The sequence below is a fragment of the Tursiops truncatus genome, chromosome 13, assembly GCF_011762595.2.
Source record: "Tursiops truncatus isolate mTurTru1 chromosome 13, mTurTru1.mat.Y, whole genome shotgun sequence".
Classification (NCBI taxonomy): domain Eukaryota; kingdom Metazoa; phylum Chordata; class Mammalia; order Artiodactyla; family Delphinidae; genus Tursiops; species Tursiops truncatus.
This window is the reverse complement of record NC_047046.1, coordinates 71,292,798-71,311,063: the sequence shown is the minus strand read 5'-3', so window position 1 is coordinate 71,311,063 and position 18,266 is coordinate 71,292,798. Positions and strand designations below refer to the sequence as shown.

At 41.3% G+C, this 18,266-nt stretch overlaps 1 protein-coding gene across 7 annotated transcripts in view; it reads right to left on the bottom strand.

Annotated features, from left to right (window-relative positions):
* Positions 1-18,266, bottom strand: part of WDR7 (WD repeat domain 7) — a 388,174-nt gene that overhangs the window by 13,282 nt on the left and 356,626 nt on the right. For 5 of the 7 annotated variants that reach the window (XM_019937103.3, XM_019937102.3, XM_019937104.3 and 2 more), the window contains 2 exons: positions 9,288-9,392; positions 491-3,375 (listed from right to left, as the gene is read on the bottom strand). In XM_019937103.3, coding sequence (XP_019792662.1) covers positions 3,172-3,375; positions 9,288-9,392 — 309 coding nt within the window. In that variant the 3' untranslated portion in view covers positions 491-3,171. Of the gene's footprint in view, positions 1-490; positions 3,376-9,287; positions 9,393-18,266 lie in introns of those variants that run through there. The other 2 variants (XM_019937105.3, XM_073790768.1) reach the window with 1 other exon arrangement.

Below are 18,266 nucleotides of genomic sequence, written 5' to 3'. Positions count from 1 at the left end.
ACCTATTTTGTTACTCTTGCTTTTTCTGAAAACCAATTATACCCTTTTCCTCAGGGATTCAAATTCAACTCCAAACGGAGTATTAAATGAAATTAATTTAATGATCTCAGCCCAGCCCCCCACCCCAGGGCAGTCAAGCCGTGTCATCAAATCTGACAAGATAAAATTTGGTGCGATTAACAGTCTATTTAGAAGCAATTTAAGGTGGAGATAAAGCAACAGGCACGCAATTCCCTTGCCCAAACCACAGAGGGTGCCGTTGGGTCTTGGTAGGAGTGTGGTTCTCACTTCCACAGCTGGGAGAGAGACTCCTTTACTGCTCTGCTCTCCTTTGTGGACAAGTTTGCCTTTCCTGAAGCTAGCTCTCCAGGGAAATGAATAATCAGACAGAAATAGAAGGCTTAATTTGGTACCAAAATTGGGAGAAAGCACAGGGATCTCAACTGAGAACGTTTAAGAGTGAACAATGTTTTTAATGAGAAAAACAATCTTCAGTACAATTCAGTTTTATTTAACACACGTAAGTACACAGGGACATTCAGCACATATAGAATCTGTTAAGTGGAGTCATCAAGAAATGCCTCGAGAGGCAGACCTCTTACGTCACGTGCTGTACACAGCGAGTTCAATCATTACATTTTCATACAGGTATCACATCATCTTTCACTTGTAAATTACCAATGAAGCCACATACGTCTCTACGTTTACAAGGACAGGTCCAAATACAGCGCCAACAAGATCAATAAGACACCAAAAGCGTACACTGGGATGACAAGGTAAAGTTTACCTCAGTGCTGAGAAAATCTGAGCTGTGATGAAGTTTGCAACTGTGGTTGTCAAAACAGCCAAGGAGAGATTGGTGTGAACAAGAATGCAGATGTTGGTTTAGCAGTTAGAGGTGTCTGTCTCACCATCAGATACCATCCACCCCGGAGTTTTACAACTGTGATGTTCTAGGGGCCAACAGTTTTGGCTGTCTGTGCAGCCAGGCTGTGTGGCCAGCTGGCCGAGGCCCACTGCTCAGGTATTTGGCTCCTAGGGCCCTCACAGCTTTGTTCTAACCCTCCATGGGGTGTGCCATCCATGCTTTGGGGTGGTCTGCCCACAGCCTCACACCTTCCTCTGGATGCCCTGAACATTCTGTTTAAAAAAAAAAAAAAAATCTCTAAGGTATACTTTTACACTTCATCATTCCAAAGCAGCTTTGTGGTCTAGAATAAATTAATCCCCATTTCAGTTCATAAAGTGAACACGTGCCAGGTACTCGCACTGAAGACTCGGGAAACCACTGGAAAAACCGAGAGCACCTCGTTCTCCTCAGGTTTCTCTATCTATATCGGGCACAACAGCATGTTCACCAAACAAGCAAGTCTACGCTGTATAGTTCTGAGCTTCTTCCTGGGAAGCTACATACATAATCTTTATACATACGCTGCACATGCATATGGCACAAATTCACTCTTTAAGAATACCTAAAGTCTAAAACCAAGGTATAGGATGGGTTTGCCGTCACTAGAAATGACAGACTTCATGTCGACATGAAAGAGATGTTCTAGTGGTCTTAATTTCCTAACATGTTCTTTAGAAATCTGTTTCAATAAAATAACAGATGTATTTGTTCCTGGACTGTGATCCTACTTTTTTTGTATATTATATAAACGCTGACAATCTATGCTTTTTAAATTAGACACTCCCGTTATCATTTTGGTTGCTTTGTAAACTTCACGTATTTTTTCTGAATTTAATAAATCATTTTCTATTTTTGTATTTAATAAACCATTTTGCCCAATTAACCGACCAATCAACAACCAACCAACCAACCAAATCCCCAACTATATACAGACCAAGGTTTATTAGGAGCGAGTCATCCAAAATATTATTTTACAGATTTTTTTTTCCATTATTGTGAGGAAGAACCAGCATAATCTGACATAAGGAGAAGAAAATGACCGAGTTAAAGCTTACTTGGAAGTGTGATGAACACCCTACTGCAACGTTCGGGTAGATTCGGAAAGACTGAGAGCCTCCACATTTGTACACACGGTCAGCCCTCCGTGTACTCTGACATTTTATATCAGGGACTTGAGTATATGTGAATTTTGGTACCCTCGGGGGTCCCGGAACCAATCCTCCGCGGATACTGAGGATGACTGCATGCTCCTGAATGCTTGTGCCGTAGTTAATAACTTTCTAGGATACTTGTTTCAAAGAAATGCTGTCTTAGCTTTCCTTTAACTGATCAGTAGTAGTTTGAAGGCTGAATTGTAACTATTACATGATAGCTGACTTATGGGAACTGCAGGTCTGTGAAGTTTCTGGAAGGAAGGGGTAAGCTCTTTCTTAAAAAGATCTGTAGCCAAGGAATCTTCTTTTCAGGTATACGCTATACTTTCAAACTTGGTTCTTTATTACAAAAGTCCATTTAAGAGATTATAGTGACTGGATAATTATATTAACTAGATCATAAGTAGTGATCATTTTGATTTTGAGCTACTAAATACAGTATCACTTAAGCGGGATATGAGCATTTTAGAAGGCTAGGTGTCTGGGAAACTGTAGTCTCCACAAGGAAAATTTGTGTGTGTGTGTATTTTCTCATTAATCTCCAATCGGTTAGGTGTTAATAAAGAAGGTAGTGGCTAAACCCTAGGAAATTGGATTGAGTAATTGCCTAGCAATCTCCCGGAGGAAAAAACCCCACGTAAACACAGAATCTTTCTGGTAAACAATAGCACGTTTTAGGAAATCCAAAGGAAAATGGTATCAATAATTAGGACTGCCACATGACCTCAAAACCCAATGTCAGAACAACCAGCTTCCAACAGCATTCAGAGGTGGGCTTTAGCGTGAAGAAACTGCTGATCCGGGCTGGCAGTGCAATCACAGTGGTTATTGATTTCCGGGCTTCTGGTGCACCGAGCAACGGGACTGCTGGCTGCCCCTCCCTCTGCGGCGGTGAGAAACGACCTGGGGACCGGACGGCCACTTCCTGCGGAGCGATGTGTGCATGCCTCAGTCAATAGGTGGCACGAGCAGGAGTCTGCCCCCGGGGACCATGCGGAGGGACACAGACCCGGCTGTGCCCCCCATGACCCCGGCGGGGGTGGGCACTGAGGAAGGACGGGACTCTGGGCTTGGAGACCTGGGAGAACGGGGACGCAGACACGAGCCCTAGACCATGAAGCGGTGCTCCTTGCCGTCGTGGGCCATGAGGATGACGTTGCGGTTGGAGGTCCAGATGAGCCGGGCCAGCCTGAGGGCATTGTGGGAGCCGGGGGACGCCGGCTGCACGGGGGGCACCTGGTAGGTCTTAATACAGCGCAGCTGGGGCGCCGAGTTCAGCATGCCGATGCTCCCCAACAGGGAGGTGTTCATCTGGAGGGACACGGGGACAGGAGAGCACACGTGTCACTGCAGGAACCGCTTCCCTTTCCCCGCCACAGAGAGGGGTTCGAGGGACACACCCTTGCGGTCACTTTCTCCTCCATCATGAGGCTTCACGGTCATCTAAGAGTCTATTGTTAACCTCTAAAGGGCTCCTTTCAGTGTATTTGAAACTGTTCTGATGCTGTTACAGCACATGCGTAAACCCGCAGGAATTTTACCTGGTGGGTAGAACCGGACAGCAGGAAAGCCCACCCACCTTTAAGAAGACGGCTAAACGACACACGTTAATAAAACGGCCCGATCAGACAATATGTGGAAACAGCGGGTATTTCAAATGGCAGACTTCTCTGTCCTTTAGTGATGGTGCTCACTGCATCCCCTGAAGAACGAGCCCCCAAAGGCAAGTCTGGGGACTTAGAATTAGTTTGAGAAAATGAAGCAAAGATAAGCAGTAGAGTAACAGGTGACCAGATCAAAGCTCAAAACTTACCCCCCTTCTCCTGTCCACCTACCACACCTTCCCTCCTCACGTGCTTTTTAAAAACTCCAAACTCTGGAAAGCGCTAGTTTATTTTGAAGGAAAAAGCAAGAATCAGCCGCCTCTCAACACTGCATGTGTGGCCCACTGCTCTGCGGCCGCGCTAAAGAGAGCACACTCTTAACACTTTATTGGCAGGAGGTTTTAATCAGCTGGTGATTTCTGCTTTTTGGGCAGCCTTTCTGGCTTTGACTTGAGTCTTAAGCTCTCTTAATTCGTTCATGTAAATGGAAAATAACATGGAAATTATGGCTCATGAACAACTATGCATTCATGTTGAAGTGCTAAATGCTGAATGGCCGTTATCTAAGTGAACTGTCATCTGAGCGACTGAGTCTGAAGAATCCTTTAGATTCTAAATATTACTCAACATTTTTTCAATAGTCACCTTTTGTGCTATTGCAAATCACGTGGCAAGCACACTGCCCATCAGGAAAGAGGGCTTGGAAATAATATTTTTCTTTGCACTAATTTTCATGTTCAATTCTTCTCTCCAGCAGTACCTCCACCTGAATGTACGTGATTCTAGGGACTTGCTTCAAGCATGCAGATTACGCTCCAATGTGTACACACGGTTGACACAGGAAACCTTGGCACGTCCTAGGACATTTAAGGTGTGTTGTTGCTGATATCATGCTCTGCATTTGGATCAGTGCAAACTATTTAAGCCATTCCTTCCCTGGCCCTTCTCAGAAGCAGGATGGTGTCAGGGGGTGTAAATCATGGCATCTCTGGCAGGACGCGTGCAGGCTCCACTGACATTTTCACAATTTAAATCATCTTGAGTAATAACCCTTTTAAGATGACTAATGTTACTGATTTTCCTGCATTAATAATAGTGCCGAACACAACACAGAGGTGAAAAAAAATCACTAGTGTACGAGGTCACATTTTAAAACCAAATGTACGATTATCATTAACTCTTTCTGTTAAAGTGCAGTTAACATGTAAAGTCAGGCAGTACCTTACCGTCATCCTCTAAGAACCTCTTTCCTTGCGTCCTTCCCTCCTTTTTCCAAAAACTCCACAAAAGATAAAAATCAGGGCCTTATTGCTTTCTGGAGGTTCCCAAATAGCTTAAATATAAATAATGATGGCGAGCTTGATTTGCTAGTTCTCACTTGTACCAAGAGTAACAGACATCATTGTTTAGTCCTCTTACAGAGCAGCTCCAAATGATGCGGAAAATTGCTGGTTAAAATGAACTGGCATCAACAGGCACACTGTGCTTTTAAAAAATCTAATTTCTCAGTTGATAAATAACTACAAAGTATTTTTCATTCTTTATGGATTTTCTATGAAAATGTGTATGAAGCTTGATTTCTGCTGGTGGCTCAAAAAGCTAGGGGCATCCGATAGGCTCAGACACATCCTTATTTTTAAGTCCTTCCTTCAAATTTAGCCACGTACAAGAAGTGGGCTGAAGGCTAAAGTGGGCAGGGAGAGAACATCTTATTGGAATGTGACAGGTGGAAAGGTTTCCCCAAAAAGTCCATTATTATATCTGGGTTCTCCTTGCAAGTTGAATCATCCTTCAGATGATTGATAAATGCTTTGTTAGGGTCAAACAGCCCTCCTGCCTCAGAACAGGGCTATGTGAAATTCTACACAGTACATAACGATTATGGTAGAAAACAGATGGAAAGACAAAGACTCTCATGTTAAGTATAATTTGTTGTTCCTCACACCAGCCTTTTCCTATGATCTCTTCAAATAAGAGATGAATCTGAAGTAGTAAGGGTGGGTATTGATTTTTCCAGTAAGCTCCATTGAAGAACTCTCACCAAAACAACTAGCCATTTTGTTATTCAATATTAATATTTGATCAGAGACTGGCTACAAATTTACTGGCATAAGTAAAGGCAATCTGAGTCCTGCATGAATGAAAACGACATGGAATTATAATATTTGGTCACATTAGCTTTTTTCTTCACTACCAAGGTAATAAATACTCATCGTGGAAAATTCAGATAATAAAGAGAAGTATAAAAAAGAAAGCAAAAATCCTCTGAAATATCATTTCCCAGAGACAATCACTAACCTTTTGGTAAACCTCTTCCCAGATCTCCAAGCCTATATCCACATAAGGAGAAGCAGGTTTAAGGAGTTTTACTTAAACAGGCTCATATTAAAAGGCAGTTGCACAATCCGCTTTTTTCATTCAACAAAATGTTGAGGGCAATCTTTTTATGTTAATGACTATAGATTTACATCATCCTTTTAAAATGGCTGAATAGTATTCTATTGGATGATGGAATAAAGAAAACTAAATGAAACCAATATCCATCTAATTTATTATTAGCATTCCTGGAAGAGGATACTTAATTGTTGGAGGGTGGTGGTAAAGTTCAGGTGACAGAATGATGGTTGTATTTCATTTCTGAACTCTCCTGGCTCACATACCAATGGATACACTGAAGTGAAATATTCAAATAGTAGGAATATGTTGTTGGAGAATCAAAGGGCTTGAAAGATTGCCAAATTACATCATTTAGCGGCTGAGTATGTAAACGAACTAACGGCAACCATGGCTTTTTCCTTCCCTTTAAAAATAATGCTTCACAAGACCAGTTCTGAGAAGATTATTTTCTGAACACACAGACATACATACAGATGTAATTCATCAAAACAGGAAGTGTTTTAATGCTATTCTCAGTGCAAGTAATGTTGCACCCAAACCTTTTACTAAGTCTCACTTGAGTAATTATCCAACCAGTAATTCTCATTAACACTCATTTCTCAGCAAAGATTTTAATAGCTGATGGCTTTTGTAAGGCTCTATATTTAATAAGGCTTCATTAAGTTTTCAAAATATATTGCAGTACATTTACTGGAATCATATAAAAGTATTATCATACATCATTAGACCTAAACAATATGTATATAAATAAATCAGCCCAGCCCATTTGGGGAGAGCCACGGTAGATCTAACACTGCTTTTTGGACTCCCTTTAATTCACATAAAAACCCACTATACTTCTGGAAGAGGTTTTATTGTATTTTCTTGAGAAAGTTGAAATGATATTTCTGTGTCTTCCACTTAGATTTTAAGACCAAGCTGGGTATAATTTAAGCAGGGAAGAAATGGGCCACATTTTAAATTCTGACATTGGGTTTAGAGGCAAGAAAGACCTGGGTGTTGCCTGAGTTGCTTGGGTGCTCTGTCTGCTGAACACCCACCCCTGCAAGTAACACAAGGTGCCCCTGGAGAAGAGAGTGCAGACGAAGGAAAGGAGCTGGGCAGAGCCGCATGGACAGACGCGCAGGGTTAAGTGCACTTGGCGAAGCCCGGAGGCAACAGCAGGAGCCTGGAGGACAGAAAGAGGTGCTTCAAAAAGACAGCATCTAAGGAACAATCTTGATCTCCGGGGTGAGGAAGATGCTAACGATAATTCCATCAATGAGCCGGGCAGCAACTCTGATAAACATAGAAAAAGATTCAAGGAAGGGATGAACATATCCAAATAGGTCTCTGAAGACCTAGATAAGGGGGAAAAGGTTTACCACTTAGACATTCAGGAAAATACTGGGGAAAGTTTCACATCTGGCCAATTTAGGAGGTATCCCTTTATATAAGGAAGTATATTTTCTTAGCAGGAAGAAAAATTGAACAACAAAAAAGAAGAGATCTGGTTTTGTTTATTCCCAAGAATAAAGCATGGGGCGAACACAAGCTCCTGGAAAGCAGGGACCCCAGACTGCTTGGTTCCATGTCCCTAAAGCTAGGCTGGCACCCCGCGCTTCCACACCAGATACACGCCAAATGAAGGGAGTTTCACATGGACACTCCTCCGGGATTTCAAGAGAACAGGAAATTCAGGAAAATGTGTATCAAAGTACAGTCGGTGTCACAGACACCACTGCGTTGGCAGAAAAGAACAGTTGGTAGAGACACTATCTACAGGACCAATGTGGCAAGCGTTGTTTATGGACTTGCTGTGGGATTTCAGTGGGATAAAATACGAGTCCTGGGGTTACCCGCTAGGAAAAATGAAGACTCGGTGACATCTCTAAGGAAAAGTTTAATATGAGCCAATTAAGATGCTGGAGATATATTCTGGAAGAAAGGATAATAAGAAAACAGACTGGAAAACTAAATTAGAGGAAAAGTAGAAAAAGCTAGGACAGATCTGGAAGCTGTCATGCTTCAATAGCATGTGGTTAATTAAGCAATTTATTGTATCTGTTTTACATTACATTAGCTATTGAGTTTTTAAAAATCGTCACATTGTGAAGTCTTGTTTAAACTTTTATTTGCTTTTTTAGCTTTCAAAGCAATAAACTGAATCTCATAAAACATACCTGCATCCTAGGATAGGTAACAGAATTTTATATTAACTTGCGGCGGGGGGGAGTTGGTAATGTTTAACTTTTTTGTAATTATCAGGAGTAAGGTAATTAAAAAGAAGATGTGGGGCTTCCCTGGTGGCGCAGTGGTTGAGAGTCCGCCTGCCGATGCAGGGGACACGGGTTCGTGCCCCGGTCTGGGAGGATCTCACATGCCGCGGAGCGGCTGGGCCCGTGAGCCATGGCGCTGAGCCTGCACGTCCGGAGCCTGTGCTCCGCAATGGGAAAGGCCACAACAGTGAGAGGCCCGCGTACCGCAAAAAAAAAAAAAAAAAAAAACGAAGATGCGATGGAGGTTAATCACTGAGGATGAAACAAGTTCTATTATAAAACTCAGTTGCTCAAATTAATATTCACTGTAATCATAATCGAACAGAGCTGTTCTCATGTACTGCCAGTCAGTGATACTCAGATTTTTGAAAATGTTTTAATAGCTTGGAAATGAAGAGCATTATGTGGAAATTCAGAAAGCCAACGCAAATGAGATAATACACATGGGGCATGAAGTTAATACGAGGTTGCCCTTTCCCCTATGCCCTGTTGGCGTTGTCTGGATGCCTTGTGTAAATTAACAGCCTGAGCAGTGCTCCCTGCCCCAATTCCTTTCGGGCCAGGCCCTCACTTACATCTGAATGATGCCTACCTCTCTCCAAACACCCACCCCTCCCTACCCTGAATGCCTGGCCCTTCCTTGATGTCACCATGTCTCAGCTCAGGTGTCGCTGCCTCTGTGAAGCCGGCCCACAACCTTACTCCCAGGTTCCCCCCGTACTGTGGTTACTTGCTGATTTACTTGCGTCTCCCTCAGACTGAAAGCTTGGTGAGAGCAGACCCCCTCCTTCTAGGTTGCTAATTGTATTCTCAGTAGCCCCTGCGTGCTGGCAGCTGGCACATAACCAGCAAGCAATAAGTACTTGATATCTGTTGAAAGAAGGGAGGGAGGGCACAAGGGAGCCTTTCCCAGCACAAGCGGATCGTGCACCACACGTCAAGACCCTGCAGCATGTTCACTTACCTGCCAGAAGGAAATGTGGCTGTCTGTGTTTGAGTAGGTGGCAAGATATCGTCCATCAGGAGCAAAGGCCACGGCAGTGATGGGTCCCTTGTGACCATGGATTGTCTGAAATAGAATTCAGAGTCATTCATCGTATGCACTGCACAGAGCTGCTACGCATACGGATGCAAATACGTTCAATGCTGAAAAAGTTATGTCATGGCTATTAGAAACCATTAACGTTCTTTACTTCAAATTTAGGTTAGAAAAAGAGGAAAAGCAACCAAAGTTCTCTCACTGATACATCCAGGGGCTTTGACCTTGTTCTGAGGAGTCCACCTGTCTCCTACTTGGGAGGACAGCATGAGTCCGAAGGAAAAGCATATATTAACGGGCAAACCAATGTGTTAATTCATTTATGTCCATGAGACGGAAGAATTTTACAATTAATTAGGAAGGTGAAAAACTGATCACCAAATCTACCCAGGAACTTCATCTGAAATGAAAACCAATCAAAGCTGTGTCGTAACGTCCCCGTTCTGGAAGGAGTCAAAAACTATAATTCCAACCCCTTAATAATTATACATCTTTCACATTTTACGCTTCATTTCCCACCAATAGCACTGTGTTTAAATGCATATGGCCACAATTAGTACACATACATACACGCATGAATTGGAGGTTTGAGCACACATATAAGTTAAATGCTATTAAAAACAAGTTAACAGGGATAATTCTGAGCCTTTGCCAAATAGCTATCATTGATTTAACCACGAATAAAAGAAAAAGGATGTTGTATTTTAGACGCGGTCTTTGATAAAAGGTCTTTACTAAGAAAAAATTACACTCACGTTTAATGATATTAATAGTTACCGAAAAGACTGGAAGACTTAGCAAATTAGCATAATACTGTATTGTTTCTACACAAACTATTAAAGACCGTATCTCTACCACATGAAGCAATATTCAGTCTGCTTACAACGGCAGGTTGGTCTCCCCTCTTGGTTAGGAAAGAATGGGGAAAGGTGTTCCCTTAAACTAAGGCAATGCTAGGAAGGGTTGTTTCCATCTGCTGTTTCTTGATGACGAACTGTGAGCCTTGAGTCTTGGCGGGAGCTTCAAGCTCACTGCGTGATTCAGGGCCCCTCCACCTCCGCCCTGCCACACCCATACTGTGAATTTCAGTAAGACACTTCTCACAATTCATATCTGAGTGATTACAATGAGGAAGGGAGACAGGGATGGGGGTGTGGGAACGTTCCTCAGTGCTTCTTGGGTTTCGTTCTTTCCTGTCATTAGACAAGGCGCTGTGGGATCCAAAATAATGCCTGTTTTTCAACACTCAGAGAAAAAAATGTTATACTGGTAGCACTGGGCTTTGGGCCGGCAGAGGACACGGCTCTGAGTCAGACTGCCTGCCTTGCACTCGGGCTCCACTGCTTACTGTGGAAGCCGGCGCAAGTTATTGACGTCCCTTAACCTCAAGAGCACCCACGTCTATGAAGCAGAGGTGACGATGATGATGTTGATAACGATATTGAGAATGACACTGATAATTCCTGCCTCAAAGAGCTTTGTGAAGATTAAATGAGTTAGTACATATATAGCCCTCTGCACAATGCACGGCACATAATAAGAATTCAATGAATATTAATATTTGTGTTACTCCTCCTTATTTAAAGATGATCAGATGAATATACTTGAAAGTTGCTAAGACAGTAGATCTTAGATGTGCTTACCACAAAAAAGAAATGGTAGTCACATGATGGTATGGAGGGGTTAGATCACGCCAGGGTGAGTGACCATTTGCAATATACAAGTGTATCAAATCGTCACGTTGTACACCTTAAACTTACACGTTATATGTCAATTATATCTCAATAAAGCTGAAAAAAACCATGACCAGACAAATGGAAACAATCACAAAAATCAATTACTTGAGTATGCCATTTAATGAACCCCCCCAAAATCAGATACGAAACCAGATTATACCTATATTGGGTTTGACCTGCAAAATGATTTTTAAAAACAGTTTCTGAGCCTATATTCTAATTCATTAAACATCACTTAAAATCAAGATTTCTAGCCTCTCCTGGAAAAGCCCAGGAATGCTTCCACTCTGGCAATCCTGGGCCTTTGCACGTGGCAACATGGGCCAGGCTGAGCGGAGGTGCCCTGTGGGCCTGGGCGTTTGCTCTCATGTCCCAGCCCTGACTCAAGCGGGTCTGTGTGCTTAACACCGACTGCCTGACTCCCTTATTTCCTGTCTGGTCCGTCATGGCATTTAATGCAACCTTTCCACTAAAAATATTTCATTCAAAATAGTTTCTTCCATGCTCTGGGGTCCTGGTATGCATCAAAAGTGTGAGCACACTAAAAGCTCCTCTAAAAGCTTGCCCTTCTTGCAAGCCCCCCCTCTCCACCAAAGCCCAGCTCCACGTAGAGGTGGATTCAACCCTCCTGCTGGAGTTAGGGCCCCTAAGTCTCAAAGCAGAAGGCTAAGCCTGCCTCCTTCAGATTAGCATCCCTCCCTAATCAGCAAGCAGAATGTGCTTCAGATAAGAAGAGAGTGCAAGAGTGAGCAGGCTGTAACCCAGAAGGTCCAAAAGGATGTACCAACCCAATGATCTCCTTAACATACCCCTCCGTGAGGTTGGCTAAGGTGGCCCTGTAGTAAAGGCAGAAAGCCAAGCACACAGGCTCCTAATATTCATATTATATCTTCATCCTTTATAGTGTTTGGAACGTCCACTTGAATACTTCCACGTCAGCTGAAGACACTCTTCATTATGTTATCTAGTGTCTGTGAATTAAGTTCATCTTGGAATTTTCTGCCAGGAAAATGTTGATCTTTCCAGATAAATTTTGTTGGTTTCTTTTATCATGAAAAGATAATTACACAATCTCACACGAGCTTGCTTTCCTGCCAGGAAACTCAGAACTATATTTATGCTCATTCTAGGCGTCTAGTAATAAATACTTCTTCCTCATTTGACTAATCACGGTCCTGTTTTCCTTCATTGTTTTTATTGTCAAGGTGAGATACTGAGTTTAATGTGTTAGTTTCTTTAAAGTCTGTTTTGAACAAAGGGGAACTATACTTTAGATCAGAACACATCAACACACACACACACACACACACACACACACACACACACACACACACACACAGTGTGATACTGCGAGGTGCCCCACAGGCTGTCTTTCAAAGCAACATAGAGAAAAACCACAGGGTACTGACTGCAGTGTCAGCTGATAGACCTGTTGTCTCCTAAGAAAGCAAGTACCACTCATGGTAGCTCAGGGAAGCTCACCATTTTAAATGGTTTGGTACATCTGGTGAGTTCATTACAGTCTCAGCCTGAGAAGTGCTTCAGTCCCCAGTGTAATGGAAATGTTGCCATTGTCTTTTGTTCAGAATCTCTGAATTTCTCTCAGATCTGCGCAGGTACCACCTGAACTGACTTCAACCCTCTATTCTGGCATGAGATGCAGCTCTGTGCGGATCACAGTGAACCTGTAAGTGCTTTGTGATGGGGCAAACCCAATGGTTTGGGATCTTAAACGCTCAACTAGAAAGAACATTTTCCAAAACAATGGGTTTCAAAATAAAAGGAGGTTTGGTTTACTTTTTATACGTGGATGAGTATCATATGCCCTGTTATATTTTTAGTCAAAGAAATTGCTGTCTTGAAAAGACAGAAATGGAATATAAAGAAATTAATCTAATTCAAGAAGTGCTATGAACAATAAAAGAAATCAAGCAATTATTCCTAGCAGGAGACAGAGTGCTGAATTGTTAAACACTCTCTCCCCCTTTTTCTTATGAAAGAAAAGGAACTGAGAGGCCTCATTAATAAGAAGCAACACTTGCACTTACCCAACAGTTTTTAACAGGCACATTCAATGTGCTCGGCAAAGAATATAATTAACCCTGTTGTACAGAGGAGGAGAGACACGGATTTCCAAAATGATTTGGTCAGCATCAATACAAATTATGACTTTCTAGAATATTCTCTAAAACTGCTCTCTCTTCCTGGAGTTCTTGCTATTCAGCTTCCAAATGTCAAATTTGAGAATTGAAACCAAGATGTAGGACTCTACTGCACCCACTTTACAGACTGAACAAGATCAAAGAGAACATCTAGTCATTTCCAGGCCTCGTCACTTTTTTAAAGGGGAGGAAAATACTCCAGCCAAACAAAATTTCCTACTTTTAACATAAATTCTGAAGAAGAGATTTCCAAATGCAGGTACAATTTTGCTATCATAAACACCATCACAAGGGAAAGACTTATAAAAGGACTGACCCATGTATTTTGTATAACAGTTACTAAACAACAACAAAAAAAAGGACTTTGACCGAACTTTCACAGCCCCAGGGTCTGTAGGGCCTGAGAGGGAAGGGGGCCACCCTGGTCGCAGGCCTTCTTGGGGAGCAGTACGGCCGGCTCAGGAGGAAAACAGGCAGCGACGGTCTGAGGGGTGACTGAAGCTGAGCTGCAGGTGTGTCCCCCGTTGGCTGCGCAGGTCTCTGAAATTTCTACAAATACGATTATGCTTTCAGTTGAGGCATTTTCCCTAGCATGTGCTCTGGCAGACAGCAAACAGGACAAACCTGCTTTCATGAGATACAAGCATGGCAGATGCCTTGAGTTTAGGGTGAGCCTGAATGAAGTGTCCATCTGTGTACAAACACAGGAAATAGCTGGAGACAGGCCAGATATACAGGGAAGTGAGTTCTCAGGAAGTGAGGATGAGCCCCGAAAAGAAAAGGAGAGGCAACAGCAAAGACCTACAAATACCTACATTTTCCTAGGGCTGGTCCTTTACTGATAACAAACAACGCAAAGTGAGGTTCAGGACACGCTCTCCTCTGTACCCGAAGCACCAACCCAACATCTGGCATCTCTTCCCAAAGGCAGCCAAAGTCAGGAAAAGGCGGATGAGGGAGGTGGATCAGGGTCTGATTTGCGTGCCTTTCTGACATCCCAGTACAGGCTGCTGATTTCCCCGCTGACCGGTAGGGAGGGAACGGCTCAAGGCGGAGGGGAGACAAAGACATTGCTCTGACAGCTTTGTTTGTTAGGCAAGGGGAAGACTCATCAAAAAAGAGCCATTTCAAAAGAGTTGCAAAGTTAAGAATTAATTATGTTCAAGAAAAAAATACCCCTTTCCTTTCTCCGAAGCAACCAGTTTGTGAAAATTGTATTATATATTTAAGGTTCACCTGCTCAAGGAAACAAATGATTTAGGCAGATGATAATACATTAAAAAAAAAGTCTCATCTATGGCCAATTAGGAGGCCCGAGTCAAATTTAATTCCCACTATGAACTAAGCCTTCTGCAGCCCTTTTGTGTGTGGGATCTTAAGGCCATATGACGTGGCCAGGAACATTGAAAGGCCACCCATTTTCTTCCGTATGTGCACAGGGCTGCCTTAACGCAGGCCAGATGAAAATCCATTCTGTTTTCAAATCTCTCTAGAGAAGATGCCAAACCCCCTTTCTGTGTTTAACACTGTGCTGTCAGGAAATTTTTCCTTTTTCAAATCTAAATCCAAAATGCTACAGTGTAAGTAGGCTGCTTCCTCTGTTGTAGCCTCAGTAGAGATGGAGAACAGCTGGTCACCAATCTTAGTATGACAACCTTTTATAGCCTTGAAGGCTGTTACTGCAACTTGCTCCTTTCTTACTTATTTATTTTTTATTTTCAGGATTAAAAAAAAATTCAGTGACTACCATGTAACCTTTCCTTTCAGGTCTCATTTTCCAACTCTTAAAATAATTTCTGTAGCTTTTCCTTAAACTTTCTCCAAGCTTTCAAAGCATGACATCTTAGAGTTGGATGGTATCTTAAAGGTCAACCACGTCTCAAAATGTGGGATTTCAAACCGGACTGAGTGCTGGAACAGGCAACTGGCTGTTGTTGTAGTTTCTCATAACACCAAGCAGGAGGCCAGGACTATGCTTATTTTATCACAAACCTGCAACCGTGGCTGGAAAAGCTGGTAAAGTTGTTGGCCTGCAGATGGCTGACGCCCCGCAGTCCTCACACCTGTGGGGAGAGGCAGGGTCCCTGAGCCCACTGCTATCATGGTAGATGAAGGAAAACTCTTTTCCTTGACCTTAAACAGAGGTTTAAAGATTAGAAGCTGCCTCACCCCTCTTCAGGGGTGGGGAAGTAGGTGCATGGTGGCCCCATTGCTCTCATCAGCAGTCTCTCTTCCTAGGGCCCTGAAGGTTTTCACCCTCCCATGAGCTCGCCTGTGCCCCCGTAGAGGCAATACCCGCCTACAAGTACCATAAATAGGCACTTCTTGAGGAAAGAATCATAAAACTAGGGACCCAGCTTTTTGTCACTTGGGACACAAAAGATGGAAACTAAAAGTATTGACCAAAATGGAGGTATATGGGAAATGCACTCCAAACATTCCCTAGCATTGCAAGGAGCCCAGCTTCTCTTACTGGCTGTACTATCCATGACTGTGTAAGCATATCTGCCTCGATGCTGCCCTTTGATGGTTCTACAATGATTTTGAACAGAGATCTGAGGGTTGAAAATGGGTTGTTCAACTCAATAATTTCTTTTCTCGATGGAGGGACAAGCCAATATTTTTTATTCACATTATGCCAACTCTATGTTATAGAGTCAACCCATTGTGGCACTTGCCAATCCAAGGGGTATCAGAATGATTCAATGAATTGAGTTATTTTCTATCACTATCTAACTGAAAAGAATATATATTCAGGTCAAAGGACAAGTAGATATGATATCATTTTAACATCTTAATGGCAAACAGATTTAAGGATAAATATAATAAAGTTCGCTATCTTAAGTTTTATTATAAGATATAATGCCTCCAGTAAACAGACTTTAGTCCCTAAAAATAGCTGCAGCATTTACTGTACATTTTCAGTTACTGAAAGTTACTTAAATGTCATTTGGGAATAAACTGACTGACACTGATGAATTAAAGGAGATTTTTTTTGATATCTACATACTGGTAATCCTTAAGACACAGGCAATCGTTTTTGAAATTTCTTTGTGGAGGATTATAACGAACATGTGTGTGCACAACATACTTACCCAGGAATAGTAAGAATCAAAAAATGCTCAAGATTGCTTCACTATTGTAATTTAGGCATTAGTAAGAATTTCAGATTTTTAGGATACTGAGGCTTATATTTTCACTAATATCAATTATACATTATCAAAATTAATTTAAAAAGGAAGATCTACAAATGAACAAGTAGAGAGTAACCATTTAATAGTTGATTTCCAATCTTAAAATATTGTAGCCATCATAACAGCAACCTCTATGAAAAAAATATCTACTGGTCTTAGGCATTGACTCCCTTCTATTCAATTGAGGAACTTTTTCAGATTCAAATAAATTTTCCGTAAGTCTCACCACTTAGTCTTTCTTCCTCTTTTTCTTGCTACAGATAATCAGGAGCTGACCACACATGTTTACCTGTATACACACACACACACACACACACACACACACACACACACACACACCCGTCTTCTGCTTTACTAGAGCAAATATTTTCAGGATGCAGTAACTAAAAAATACCCACTTCAATTATAATAACTGATGTAGTATGTTTGTGTTGTGTGTGAGACTCTTTCAAGTTAAATAATGATAACAGAAGAAAAAAATCTAGTTTAAGACATAATTCTAACCGTAACATTTTTCATATACGTTAACATTTTAAAATAGAGTCACATTTAAAGATTATTTATGGATACTCAAATACTGAATACCTATATGATTTAGATAAATGTGCTTCAGTTTCAAATAAAAAGGATAGAGAATAAATTAATTGTTATCAACTATTCACACTGCTGGTATGAAATAATTGTAAGACATTTATTAAAGTATAACTTTCTGTAGCTTTTAAGAATATTCAAATGTTTTCTATAGATCTCAGACCCAAAGCTAAGTATTTTTTTATCATATTTCTAATATAAATCTATTCAAACACATGATAGAAGTCTTAAAATGAACAAAGTTTTGCTTTTGTATTCTCAGACTATGAAGATTCTGATAAAAAAATTCTGTTGTTAAATAGTCAAAGGATTCCTGAAAAATTGGACCAACATAAAATGGTTATATAATTTTTCAAAGAAGACAGGAGAAAATATTCTTACAGATAATACTGTGCCACAAAAGTAAAGCCCAATTGCTTCCACTTGGAATTCCTTAGGACATGGACTGTTGTATCTCTGTGCCCTCTCAAAAGACTGCAGGCCCTTCCATAGCAGCCTTCAGCAGACATGTGTCCACGTGAACCAACGGGGACAGCAATCACATTCCTGAGGAATCGTCCATCCAGATGGACCTCAGTATTTTCGTGGGTTCTGATTTGGGTTAAGGCGAACACAGAAGATGGTTTTGGCTACAGCCTTAGGACAGGGCCTTCACCCAGGTGCTCTCCCACCTCTCTTTGGCCTGGTACAGTGCCTGGTGACACAAAACGGTCTTATGCAGATTGTAGTAATATGGAATTTATATTTTTCAAAATCACATTTCAAAAGGATCTAATGTTTTCATCATTCCAAAAAGAGAAGTGACTTGAAAGTGTTAACGAAACCTAAAGCATTACATAAATTTCTAAAATTCATACGTGTATTAACCGATATATTACTATATCTTCTGGCTCATATTTATTTTGGAGAATGACAGAGTACATACACTAATAGAAACACAGATTCAAGAATTTTATACTTTTATGTGTGGCTTATTAGGCTTCTTTAACTTATTAAAACAAAATCAGATTAGTCTGGAACGTAACCTAATTAACACTGACCTATATTACAAGGTCTATTTCTTTTGTTAAGTCAAGACATGCCAAATTAGAAAACTGTAAAATCATCCTCCTATCTTTGAAGTATCATTCCATATTTTTAATATTAAAATAGTAATAAAACAATAAAATATATATGTAAAAATTTTTTTCCAAATAGCAATTGAATTTTAAAACATTCGCT